A 13,558-nucleotide genomic window follows, 5' to 3' on the forward strand; every position below is an offset into this window, starting at 1 on the left:
TTATATCCACAGAAACAGTCATGTCAACTTATATGTACTTATAAGCATATCACTTAAAACATAGTCCACATGATGTAGACATAGGTAAAATTAAGAAAATATGTAACTGTACGCACATGAGTGAATATAGTTTAGGTAAATCTGAATCAGCAAAAACAAAAACACCTCTTATTTGTGAGGAATTTGTAAGACAGTATCCTTTACTGTAGGACTTTCCAGAGCTGTCATATATAGCTCTATAAATTGTCATTTAAAGTGAGATTGACATTTTAAATCTTCTAAGAAGGATACAACTTTCCCAAACTTGTTTATTTATGGCTTCTGAGAAACATCTTATAGACGAGTACAAGGGAAAAGTAATGTCTTGGACGCGTATTCAGTTTAGTGTCTTTGTGACTTTGGATAAGTTGTTTGGTCTCTCTGAACCTTAGATCCCTTATCTGTATGAAGGATTTTAACAATACACATAGATCTCCTGTCATGGTACCTAATATGGAGTAAGTATTTAATGAATGATAACCATATCTTTAAGGATGCCTATGCTTAGTAAATCAGAAATCAGACTTTTAACTGAGTCTCTGCTATTGAAGAAATCAAGCTTTGCCCTACTCTTGGACCAGACCTGTAAGAGGTACCCTTAATCTCTTTTTTAACAGTGTAGTTATAAAGCATGGTGTTCGCCATCAGAGAACTAACATAGTTTGCACCGTGAAGGTGTAAAGAACCAGCTGTTGTTGTCATTCAATTGCTAAGTCACAGAGAGATAACTGAATCAGAAATACTCTGTGGTATTGTTCTCACATCCAGTGTCAGGTTTGCGTGTTTTGTTTTGATTATACAACAGCAGTTCTCACAGTGTAGTCTGAAGCTCCTTCAGGTGATAATAGGTCTCCCTTTTCCAAGTACATACCCATATATGGCTGGGTTTTCTGCATGTATTTCTATTTAAACAATATATTAGATAATGCAGAAACAGTTATGAGAGTTCAGCTATTAAGCCAGACATTTAAAGAGATGTTTGAAAATATAAAATAGTGCCATTCATCACTAAACTTTTTTGAAAATAAAAATAAGGTGGTTTTTTTTTCCATAAAAATATGTTACTTTGGGTTGTCACTTTTAAATGAATTAGTATGGAAAAATGTTTTTTTAATTCTCATTTCTAGTTTTGAATATGGTAGATTTTGTTTGATAGACCCTACATAAACAGAAACTCTTAGGAGTTTCTATCGTTAACCATGTAAAGGGTTCCTAAGACAAAAAGAAGTTCCTTGGAAATCCTGAAAATGAGCAAAGATAGCCTTTTACAAAATATGGTATGTTACTATCAGAAAATCTTTAGAACTTAACTTTTTCTCTTTGATTAGGTTCTTTAGTAATTGAAGATAAAGAGAGTCAACCACAAATGCCTAAGCAGAATCCTGTCGTGGAACAGAATTCACAGCCACCAGGTGGTTTATCTTCAAACCAGTTATCCAAGTTTCCAACCCAGATCAGCCTAGCTCAGTTACGACTCCAGCATATGCAGCAACAGGTAATGGCTCAGAGGCAACAGGTGCAACGGAGGCCAGCACCTGTGGGTTTACCAAACCCTAGAATGCAGGGGCCCATCCAGCAACCTTCCATCTCTCACCAGGTAAATTTGGAAGCAGGCCTGTCCTAACTTAGATAACTATAGTACAGTTATATTCAGCAGCTCCTAAAATAACCAAGGTGTCCTTCCTCCATGATTTAAATGTATGAATTTATAAAAATTTGTCACATCAAGGGTCCCTAATTTAACTCTAGTTCTTAGCCCTTCTGAAAAAGAAATTAATGGTTTATTCAGCTGGGACATCTATTCTTATCTGCTCTTTGTCGTCTTTATAACAGAGGATAAGTGATTGCATTCCTGAATAACCCATGCATATGATTGATGGGAAAGTTGTGTACCTGTAACTCATAATCGTTACATTAGTGCTTCAGGATGACTGATGCTTCAGGTATCTGTCCTCTGTGAAGATGCAACGTTTAGAAAACCCACTGCATCTGGAAACTAGGACAGAATGAAATAGAAAAGGGTTAGGGGGTGGTTTGTTAGAAGTCTGCCTTTTTCAAAGTTTATTTCTGAGCAAATGTTCCAGGCACCATTCTTTTTTTTTTTTTTTTTTTTTCAGTTTTGTCATCTTTTTATTTGTATTATTTCTTAATTCATAACAAAGATTTCAGTCACTGGTGGAGAAATGGGAAAAGCATGTGTTTATTTTCTACTTGTCCCTCTAAAGGGTTTGAAGAACATATGCATGTAAATTCTACTTGTGATGTAGAGTGGGTGGAAGAGTCTACACATGTGTTCATATAGTCATAAACTCAACAGTACTAACAATACAGTAACAAGTTCACAGCATGACTCGTGATCCTGTGGGTTAATTACCGTACATTAGTTAAGAACAGTTGCAATATTAGTATACATTTCTGCTGTTGTTATAGAAGCTTCTATCCACTCCATTTAAGAGCAAGTCGTTTTTTTTCCCTCATGCACCATTCTTACTTTAATGCACAAAAATTGTCTCATTATTTTCAGTTCCTTTTATTTATTAATTTATACTCCCTGTTTCTCAGAATTTGAACTGATTTACAGTAAGTGACTCAAATGAAATGGCACAGGGATTAATAAGTATTAGTAATGTTCAAAGCATGCAGAACTAGACTAAGAATTCTCATTATGCTTAAGAACAGGACTTAGCTCAGTTTTTGATCAACCAAACAAAAAAAGAATCAGGAATAATATCTATTACTTGATTAAAAGGAAACATCATTAGAGGAGAAATTTTTTACCAGTGTTTTTTTTTTTTTTAGCACTAAGAGGAATGTATACATAATGCAGTTCTTTTATGAAAAAGCAATTAAATGGCATAATAGCGTGTTTTGGTAGCAGTTATTCAAGACAGATGATCTTCACAGGAGACTTGCTTCAACCCTGAATAAGACTTATGGGCCTATGAATCCTGATTTTGTTAAATTGCTTCTGTGTAGGCCTGAGGTGATTTTATTTGTGATTTATGGCTGTCTGGTAATTTGATTAACAAGATATGTCAAATCCAAGAGAATATTAATTAGTATGACCAGTTGATTATTGCTCTCGAACTTTGTTTTAACCCAGGTTTTTAAAGAAAGTAAATAGCAAGCAATTTAAGAGGTCTTTGTTTGGTGAGTGTTCTGTGGGAAAAAAATGTATACACTTTCGATCCCAGGAGTGCCACTGGCAGAGTTGAAATTTTGTTAAGAAAATGGAGAAATTCTTTTGTCACTCCCCTCCCAGACTGCAGAGTAACATATTGCAGGTAGACTGCAGAGCACCCAAATTGTTTTAGACATATATTTGACGAGGAAAAGAGAGAAAATATTTACTTACTGAGTGACTAGTGCTAAGCATTTACATGATTGATATTTATCTTAAGTATCTGAAAGATGGTAAAGTGATTTTTATTACTTTATTAACCTGAAACAGGATAAATCCATCATTTGCATTAATTCCCTTTTCATTAAAAAGTGAGGAATTGAGGCAGTTACTAGATTCTGTGTGACTCAGTCACATTCTCAGAAACAGCTATTTATAGAAGCAGTAACCAAACAGAGGTGACCTTGATAGAGCCTTTAGCCTGCTTATCTCAGAAATTTATGTTTGATCTTATTATTTCTTTCTGTGGTATACTGCTGTATGATTGTATATAATGTACAATCTTTATTATACAGCCTAATTTTCCCACATATCAACACATTTGACCCTTGAACAATTAATTCAGGGGTTTGAAGCACTGACCCTCCATATAGTTGAAAATTCACATATGACTTATAGTCAGCCACCCCCCGCCACTCGCCATGGTTCCTCCACATCCACTGCTCTGCATCTGAGGATTCAACTAAACACAGATTGTGCACTACTGAAGTATTCACTATTGAAAAAAATCCTTGTCTAAGTGGACCTGCACAGTCTAAACCTGTGTTGTTAGGATATCAGCTGTAATTTTCTCATCTTTATGTCATTACTTTGCACACTGCTCTTTTTCTGTCTCCTCTCAGTGACCCCTGAGCCCTCTTCTAGTACTCTCATCTCTCATTTTTATCTTCTCTCTACCAAATATCTGCTCCTACATTTTTCACTCATCAGTTTTTTCCCTCTTCTTTAAACTTTTACACTGCCCTGCTTACCTGCTTTCTTAGTTCTCTAGCAGTTTATTTGCATGTACATCTGGTAAAATATCTGTTTGTAGACAGGTGTATATGTGTGCCTCTTTGTCATACTCTACCTCTAGCCTGAAGACACAGGTCAATTTAAAGGCCTGCTCTAAAAATCGCTTACACAGGAGTTCCCTGTTTCTTCTTTCTCTGAAAGTAGCCATGTAATCTGAATGATTAAAGAGCTGGGTGATACAGAGATAGACTACATAGTTGTATGACTGTGTGGTACAAACTAATAAACACTCTGCATCTCTTTATTGAGTGGTGTACAGTATACTCTGTCGTACTGCAGTGGACAGCTCGAAGTTTGTTAAATCTGAGTCTGTTATTGTATACCTTATGGTTCTCACTCCTGGGCCAAATTTACTATTCTGCAGAGATACTCTCATTTATATGTATATACTAATTTTCCTAAACAGTGAGTGGATTTTAGAAGGACATCTGCTATCCTTCATGGTTATACTGACCTAGAGTAAAATTACCACCTATAATAATGAAAGTATTTACAGTGAGGTTGAGGATAATGATGAATATATGTCACTTTACTTAAGCTCTCAATTATTTCTCTATTCTCTCCCTTTTTTCCTTCTTGCAAGTTAATTCCATTTAATTAAAATAGCACTGGTTTTGCTATTTCTTTTATGTTCATAACCAGTTTCTAGTCCTGTTCTTTCAAGTTACTTTTCCTGTCATGGGGTTCTTAGAAATTAACTCAGTCAACGATAACAGTTTAGGGAGGAGATAAAAATCAATCACCTTAGATCTTTCTACACTGGGCTTCCTTGATGGGAGAGTGGACATCCAGTTCCATACTGATTTCTCACAGGAGTATAGTACTCTGGCATCAAATGTCACTCCCCCCCCCCCAGAATGTCATTTCTTGACTGAATCAATATATAAATCCCAGTCAGGGCAGGAGTAGGCAAAAGTTTTAACTGCTTTTGTTCTCCCTTAAAGATCATTTTGAGTGCTTTTCCACTTTTTAAAAAATAGTCTTTTGGATGAATTTAGAAGTTTTCCACTATACTTCCCAAATTATTTTTTGTTTGTTTCTGTGATATAAAACCCTTCCAGTGAAAAACTTTAATAGAAGAATCAAAAAGAATTGCTATGGCTTCAGCCTTCTGTAAAATTTTGGCATTTTCTCTTTTTCTCATATTTTTCTATTCTTCATCCACAGAATTTCCTTTGATCTTGAAATAGTGTCTAAGTCTACTTTTCATTAGGTCTGTAATTGCTGGTCACTCTTGTAAGTTACTAAGTGTGAACCCAGTGCCAGCTAATTTGCAGGAGAGGAGTAACAGAAGACCTTTACCCAGAAAAGGAGATAAATTCCAAAAATGAGAGAAAAGAAAAGAACAAAAAGAGGGCAGGGCTACACTTTATAGCTGTCCACCTTAAGATGTTGCTACTTCAGCTTTATAAATTCATTTATTTGTCCCCCCTTTGAATATGGGGGTTAATAGTTCCCTTTCTGAGAAGTTCTGGTCATACAGTTAAGATAGCCTGAAAATAAGTATTTATTTTGCAATAATTTGCCAACCTTTTGTGGAACCTTGGTAACCAAGGTTACCTTTTTTGTGGAACACTGGTGTCAGTTTCTAAGGATAGCATTTGTGAGCAAACTAAGCTTGTCCTTACCCTGACCTGTAATCAACCAACGCTGTCCTTGAAGGGTTTCCTTTCAAAATCTGTTTTCTTTTAGAGAAACTCATCCTCTAAACTGTAATTAGTACCTCAACCCCCAGTTAAACACCAGAACATGTTTGACTAATGAAATGGCAGACTAGTGTTGGATTAAAACCATAGTGCTGCCTTTAATGAGTTGCGTGACCTTTTTTCTGGTTATCCCAGCTTTTTAATGTTTACTGTCCTGATTTGTAAAATGGTGGGGGTAGGGGAGTAATAAAGAGCCTCTTGATGAAAGTGAAAGAGGAGAGTGAAAAAGTTGGCTTAAAGCTCAACATTCAGAAAACTGAGATCATGGCATCTGGTCCCATCACTTCATGGCAAATGGATGGGGAAACAGTGGAAACAGTGACAGACTTTATTTTTTTGGGCTCCAAAATCACTGCAGATGGTGACTGCAGCCATGAAATTAAAAGACGCATACTCCTTGGAAGGAAAGTTATGACCAACCTAGACAACATATTAAAAAGCAGAGACATTACTTTGCCAACAAAGGTCCATCTATTCAAAGCTATGGTTTTTCCAATAGTCATGTATGGATGTGAGAGTTGAACTATAAAGAAAGCTGAGTGCTGAAGAATTGATGCTTTTGAACTGTGGTGTTGGAGAAGACTCTTGAGAGTCCCTTGGACTGCAAGGAGATCCAACCAGTCCATCCTAAAGGAAATCAGTCCTGAATATTCATTGGAAGGACTGATGCTGATGCTCAAACTCCAATACTTTGGCCACCTGATGCAAAGAACTGACTTATTTGAAAAGACCCTGATGCTGGGAAAGATTGAAGGCAGGAGAAGGGGATGACAGAGGATGAGATGGTTGGATGGCATCACTGACTCAATGGACATGGGTGTGGGTGGATTCCGGGAGTTGGTGATGGACAGGGAGGACTGGTGTGCTGCAGTTCATGGGGTCGCAAAGAGTCGGACATGACTGAGCAACTGAACTGACTGAGGGAAGTAATAATAAGATAACATATAAAACGCCATTCGCAATGCCTGGCATGTAGTTTGATCTCAGTAAGATCTAAAATTCACTCATTTTTAAATGTTGTTAATATCGTGTGTTTTCATTATTAATATCTGCATAGAGTACAGACCTTAGAGGTCTGCACAGACCTTAGAGCCAGAGAACTTGAGTTCAAATCTTAGCTCCATTCCTTCCTATCTTTGCTAATCTTGGACAAGTTTCCTTTTCTGTAAAACAGAGATAATCCCTGCCTCAGAGGAGGATCTTTGTGAAAATTAAATGAGTTAACACATGTAAAGCATTTTAACTAGTACTGGACATGTGATAACTACTCAGTAACTATCAGTAATTATTATTCTATCATTTTAGATTTTAAGAGGGCAATTCTTTGCAGAAGATAGTCATCGGGGACTTAGGGAATCCCTATTTCCCAATGTGGTCTAGATTTAACTCGGATTGGAAAATCCTCTCCCAAGGGTCTTTTCCTAGTAAAACTTCCTTACTTTAAATGCTTGTTCACATTCTGGGCAGCTGTCCCCTCCCCCCATACCCTTATTGTAATATTAATAAATGATTCATCTGTGGCAGAATTGTTTTCTTTCTATAAAAGTTATAAAATAGAGTTCTCTGTAATTCGTCTTTCAGGAGCTGACTGCCACTGAATTGATACAATGTCTTTTTTCCAGCAACCTCCTCCACGTTTGATAAATTTTCAGAATCATAGCCCCAAGCCCAATGGACCAGTTCTCCCTCCTCATCATCAACAGCTAAGATACCCATCAAACCAGAATACGCCACGACAAGCAATGAAGCCCAACCCCTTGCAGATGGCTTTCTTGGCTCAACAAGCCATAAAACAGGTATGTGTGTTTACTTCTCCACAGGTGCTTGTATTTCTCTCTGCTTCCAAATCATATTGAATTTATGGATAGAGCCAATAGTGATGAAGAACAAGAGTAAGCTGTTTTCTTTTTTTTAGTAAATGTGAATTACAAAGTTTTTTACATACAGACCTAAAGAGAGAAAGCTAGGAGAAAGGATCTTGATGCTTTGTAATTAACAAGAAAAAAATCAAGCTACTTATACAGAAGTAAAGGCCCAGAATAATCAGTGAGTCATGGGTATGAATTTTTCAGTATTAATGTGTGTAGCTTTTAGGTGAGTATGAAAGTATTCTAACAAATACAGATGGCATACCTCAAAAGAGACCAATCAATGAATCTTCATAGTGTTTCAAGGAGACTTCTTGGAAACAAACTTAGTATCACACAGTTTTAATATGAAGTATTAAACAGTATTTATACATATATATACCTGTATATAAGACTATATTGTATTCAGTATTAAACAGGATACAGTATATATACACTTGATAAAGCTTAATATTTAAGGTTATACATTAAATTTTAGAAAGTTTAATATTTATATTCGTAATGTTTTCAGGTAATATGTTTTTTTTAGGAATTACTGTTTTAAAAAGCTAAAGTTCTCCCAGCACTTGTCTTCTCCAAGTACTTGTGTCAGGTCTTTCCAGCTTACAACCAGCAGTTTGATTTTAGTTTAATTTTTTTTTCCAAGACCAAAATAAAGAATATGATCTTATTCCCCATAATTCTGTAACATTCATTTTAATCAAATGATTTTAAAGTAATATTCTAAAAGTACACATGCTGTGTCTTTGTGTTTTTATAATTACTTTGATATAAATTTTCTAAAATGACATTTTAATTATTTTCAATAAAATTTATACCTATCTCTCTTTCATCATTAGAGATGAGGTGAAGAGAGACCAAGCTACAGTTAGATCTTAAATTCTGATTATTTTCCTAATACTTTTGTGGCCTTGTACAAGTTTACTCTCTTAAATCTCATTTGCCCCTACTATAAAATGAGTTCGTAACTTGCAGAGTTGTGCTGAGACTTAGATGGTAGTGTGTATAACAGCACCTAGCACATTCTGGGTACTCATATTTATCTACCTCATAGCTATGTAATATGGGTTTGATCCCTGATTTGGACGATCTCACATGCGCTGGAGCAACTAGGCCTGCACACCACAACTGTTAAGCCTGTGCCCTAGAGCCCAGGAGCCACAACTACTGAGCCTCTGTATATGTAGAATTTCACTTGTTTATTTTTGGCTGTGCTGAGTCTTCATTGCTGCTCGGGCTTTTCTCTCAGTGTGGACAGAGGGCTACTATCTAACTGCAGGGCATGGGCTTCTCGTTTCAGTGGCTTCTCTTGTTGTGGAGCACAGGCTCCAGGGCAGGTGGGCTCAGTAGTTGTGGCTCCTGGGCTCTGGAGCACAGGCTTAATAGTTGTGGTGCACAGGCTTAGTTGCTCCACGGCATGTGAGATCTTCCCAAATCAGGGATCAAACCTGTGTCTCCTGCACTGGCAGGCAGATTCTTTACCACTGAGACACTAAGGAAGCCCTCTGTTTATTATTTTTAATGGATAGACACACACTCTAAGAATGTTTTTAAAAATGTTTTCTAGTCAAAAGTCTAAACATGAATAAATGAACAAACTAGGAAGAAAATATAGTGGAGAGTTTGTTTTAATAGAATCGCTTAAATTATACTGGTACAATGGAAATGCTTTCTGGTTATTAAGAAAAGGCAGTAATCTATATATGATCTTCTAAGTATATATGGGGAGAAACATCGAATTTTTGTGTGTGTTTTTTTTTTTTAATTTCATATACATAGAAGAAACCTGGAAAGATACACATGAACTGTAACCGTGCTTGTTCTGGGTGGGAAGAAAGGAGAGAGACAGATGGACAGATAGGTGTAAGGGGTGGTTCAGTTGGCATTCATATTCACAGAGTTTTTTACTTAGTTTTTTCAGTGGAGAATATAAATTAGGTTTTTCAAAGTTAGAATATTTCTGTCACTGTCACTCTGTATTGTGTCATCCCTATATAAATGATACGGTGTTTGGGAGTTTTTTCCTTTGCGTAGTCTTAAGATACCTCTTAGTTGCTTTTTTTCTCCCCAACTATTTTATCATAAAATTTTCAAACTTAGTTGAGAGAGTTGTATAGGGGAGAGATTGCTCTATTTGCTGTCTCCTTTGTTATCTGTATCCATTTATCCATTCATCCATCAGTCAAACCTTATTATTTTTGATAGGTTTTAAAATAAATTTTAGACAGCAGGTATACATACAGTTCATCTCTGTATACTATAGCATTCCTAGTTTTAATGGGTTTATCTCAGCCTGACTTCCCTGGTGGCTCAGGTAAAGCGTCTGCCTACCATGCTGGAGACCTGGGTTCGATCCCTGGGTCAGGAAGATCCTCTGGAGAAGGAAATGGCACCCCACTCCAGTACCCTTGTCTGGAAAATCCCATGGACGGAGGAGTGTGGTAGACTCCAGTCCACAGGGTCGTGAAGAGTCGGACACGACTGAGCGACTTCACTTTCACTTTGTTTATCTCAGCTTGTAACAGTTTTCTCAGATGTTGATGCTTAGTTGCCTATTTGTATATAAGGAATGGGTGTTTTTAAAAAAACTGAAAGCTGGGATGTGGGGCTAATGTTTAATGCTGAATTTTGCTCTTGTGTGAGGGCTCCTTGGCATGTTTGTTAGATTTACTGATGTCACTATCTTTAGGTAATGGCTCAGTTCCCAAAAGATCTCTTTGTTTCATGCCTGAAATGCAGGGCCTGATGCTCGTTGAAGCTCAGCATTCAGTGTGTGTATGGTTTCTTAATTTTCATTTTCAGTGTAATACTTCTGCCTTCAACTGAGCCTGGTGCCCATGAGTCCAAAGACACTGTTTTACCTATTCTGGAAACTTAATTTCCAGTCTTCTTCTGTAGAGGTGAAAGAAGTCCTTATTATTTGGGGGTAGCTAGAGTAGGAAAGCTTAAACAGACTCTCAACGATCATCCTGTTTTTAGTTTGTCTTTAGGGTCAATGTGTTGTTTTTAAAAAAAAAAAAAAAAAAAAGTTCCCTGAACTGTCATTTTAGTCTCAGGTCTATCAGGTGGGGACAGAAGGAAAGGTGTGTTTTCAGTCCTCCGTCTTTGTTTGTAGTTGCTATGTACATGTTTAGATTTCTTTTCCGATATATATAAGCTTTCCAAGATCGGGTGCTGTGGTTTTCTGGTGTATACTGTTGTCTTCTGGGAGAAATCAGTGCTTTTTATTATTTATGTTTGGAGAGAATTACTGAAAATTATATATACCAGTGTCCTCTCTCCGTTCCATGAAAATTACAGTTGAATTCAAATAGTAGAATGTGTCTTTTACTTTGTCTTGTACCTGGAACAGGGATTAGATGGACATTTTATGTAACAGGCTTGCTGATAGGCAACCTTTCTTCTTCCTTCTTGCTACCACAGTGGCAGATCAGCAGTGGGCATGCGGCCCCCTCGACTGCCAACAGCACGTCCTCCACTCCCTCCAGCCCCACCATTACTAGTGCAGCAGGGTATGATGCAAAGGCTTTCGGCTCACCTGTGATTGATTTGAGCTCACCGGTGGGAGGTCCCTACAATCTTCCTTCTCTTCCAGATGTAAGTAAACACAAAACTTCCACTAAAGAATCTGTTTCATAAATTTTAAGTGAACTTGAATCTGGTGAAAGGCCATGGTTATGTTGGATTATAGGCTGTGTGTTTGTGTTTGGAAGTTGTTTTTATCCTTTAGAAATATTGTGACAGCAGGAATCATAAAAAGATTAGTATTAACACTTAAACATACTACAGAATGTCTTTCAGGGCACTGGAGTTAATGTGTTAGTAAGTGAATGATTATGGTGATTAATTATGGAATGTAAGCTAGGGAAGGAGGGAAGTGAAAATATGGGAGAATTGCTGGAATGTGATTCATTAGAATAGGGTTAGAGAGCAAGGCTAACATTTAAGACGTCAGAAGAGTCGGAGACAGGTTTAATGAAAAATGATAACATTTTACTGACAAGTGCAGTATTACCTCTGATTTCTTTTTTATTTAAATTAAATACATTTACCTCTAAACTGGTTGTCAGTATGACTTTTTAATCAATCTGTTTTGGGACTTCCCTGCCAGTCCAGTGGTTAAGACTCTGCGATTCCAATGCAGGGGATGTGGGTTTGATCCATGGTCTGGGAACTAAGATACCACATGCCCTGTGGCATGGCTCAAAAATAAATTTTTTTTTTTCAAGACAGAAAATACATCATTGAAGAAACAAATCAATTACACAAGAGTTGATATTTGTTTTACCTTTTTTCATCCTACAAGCTTAGGTAATCACTTATGCAAACATGAAGAACTTTTAAGAAATCTTGTAGGATTGTGAAGGAAATCTAAAATGTTATATTATTTACTTTTTCAAATTACTGAGATGAATTCATATTTCCTAAAAGTTGAATCATTAACCTTACTGGAGTTACTTCATTTTTTAAGTAATTGTATATAATTTAGACGGGTAGAGTATATGTATTTTATTTTCATGCATAGATGATAGGAAAACTTTTGTTCATTCCTATAATTTTATTTTAGCTTTTAGGATTCCACCACAGTGTAAATAACTTTTATTATATTAAGATCTAACAAATCTAGTCAATCCAGTACTTATTGCCACAACTATTGTATTGTACTTGTATAAGTACTTGTACTTGTATAAGTACTCTGGCCACAAGTATTGTATTGGCCAAGGTAGTGCCCAAAGAATATTAAAGGAAAATAACCCCATTTACTTCCCTCCTCCCCCAACTGAAAGAGGACCCACAGAAAGTAAAATTTCCTCTACAGCCTTCAAATACAGATGACCCTTTGTGTACCAGCCTTTCTCAACTGAGATTCCTCATCTGAACCACAAAAGAAAGAAACTGCTTTGAGGGACTGTTTGCTCAGTCCTTCCAAGGTTTGTTCATAACTAGTACCATTCTGGGAGAAGACAATGGCACCCCACTCCAGTACTCTTGCCTGGAAAATCCCATGGGCGGAGGAGCCTGGTGGGCTGCAGTCCATGGGGTCATTAAGAGTCGGACACGACTGAGCGACTTAGCTGCAGCAGCAGTAGCAGTACCATTCTAGATGCAGAGGCAAGAAGTAAATTCATTATGTACAGCCTATGCCCTTGGAATGTAGGACTTAATTTTCTTGAAGAATCTTGATTGAGAAAGGCTGGAACTATTAAGCTGGATTTTAATCACAAAGACATTCTTAGGAAACAAATGGTATATTTAAGCATTAAAAATATTTGCATCCAAAGAGATTTAGGAGAGGGTTGGATTGGGAGTTTGAGATTAGTTCACGCAAACTGGTGTATATAGAATACACAAGCAACAAGGATTAGCAACAAAGAACTGTAGCACAGGGAACTATATTCAGTATCCTGTGATAAACCATAATCGAAAAGAATATGAATAATAATGTATATAACTGAATCACTTTTTTGTACAGCAGAAATTAGCAAAACATTGTAATTCAATTATACTTCAATAAAAAATAAAATTTAGAAAATTTTAATCTAAAGTATTAAAGTCTTGGTAGAAATTTATCAGTAGCTTGGCTTAGCAGTTAATTACTTATAAACGTGTAAAGCAAGAATCTACAGGGGATCAGATTTTTCCTACCAAACATTAATAATGTAGTTAAATGACGTTAATGTTCTCGAAATGTGTGATGTGTGGACGTGTTTCATCTATCTAGTGCGTAACAGAGCATGAGTTCTTGAAGT

At 36.6% G+C, this 13,558-nt stretch overlaps 2 protein-coding genes across 5 annotated transcripts in view; one reads left to right on the top strand and one right to left on the bottom strand.

Moving 5' to 3' along the window:
- The window catches only part of TRIM24 (tripartite motif containing 24), a 116,219-nt gene that overhangs the window by 83,847 nt on the left and 18,814 nt on the right, over positions 1 to 13,558 (top strand). The window contains exons 9-11 of one of the 3 annotated variants that reach the window (XM_002686994.5): positions 1,368 to 1,636; positions 7,563 to 7,736; positions 11,232 to 11,405. In XM_002686994.5, coding sequence (XP_002687040.1) covers positions 1,368 to 1,636; positions 7,563 to 7,736; positions 11,232 to 11,405 — 617 coding nt within the window. The remainder of the gene's footprint in view (positions 1 to 1,367; positions 1,637 to 7,562; positions 7,737 to 11,231; positions 11,406 to 13,558) is intronic. The other 2 variants (XM_002686995.6, XM_024991170.2) reach the window with 2 other exon arrangements.
- The window catches only part of SVOPL (SVOP like), a 134,673-nt gene continuing 122,744 nt past the window's right edge, over positions 1,630 to 13,558 (bottom strand). For both annotated transcript variants that reach the window (XM_024990678.2, XM_024990677.2), the window contains one exon: positions 1,630 to 2,035. In XM_024990678.2, the coding sequence (XP_024846446.1) occupies positions 1,979 to 2,035 (57 nt within the window). In that variant the 3' untranslated portion in view covers positions 1,630 to 1,978. The remainder of the gene's footprint in view (positions 2,036 to 13,558) is intronic.

The sequence above is a fragment of the Bos taurus genome, chromosome 4 (genome assembly GCF_002263795.3).
Source record: "Bos taurus isolate L1 Dominette 01449 registration number 42190680 breed Hereford chromosome 4, ARS-UCD2.0, whole genome shotgun sequence".
NCBI classification, from domain to species: Eukaryota; Metazoa; Chordata; class Mammalia; order Artiodactyla; family Bovidae; genus Bos; species Bos taurus.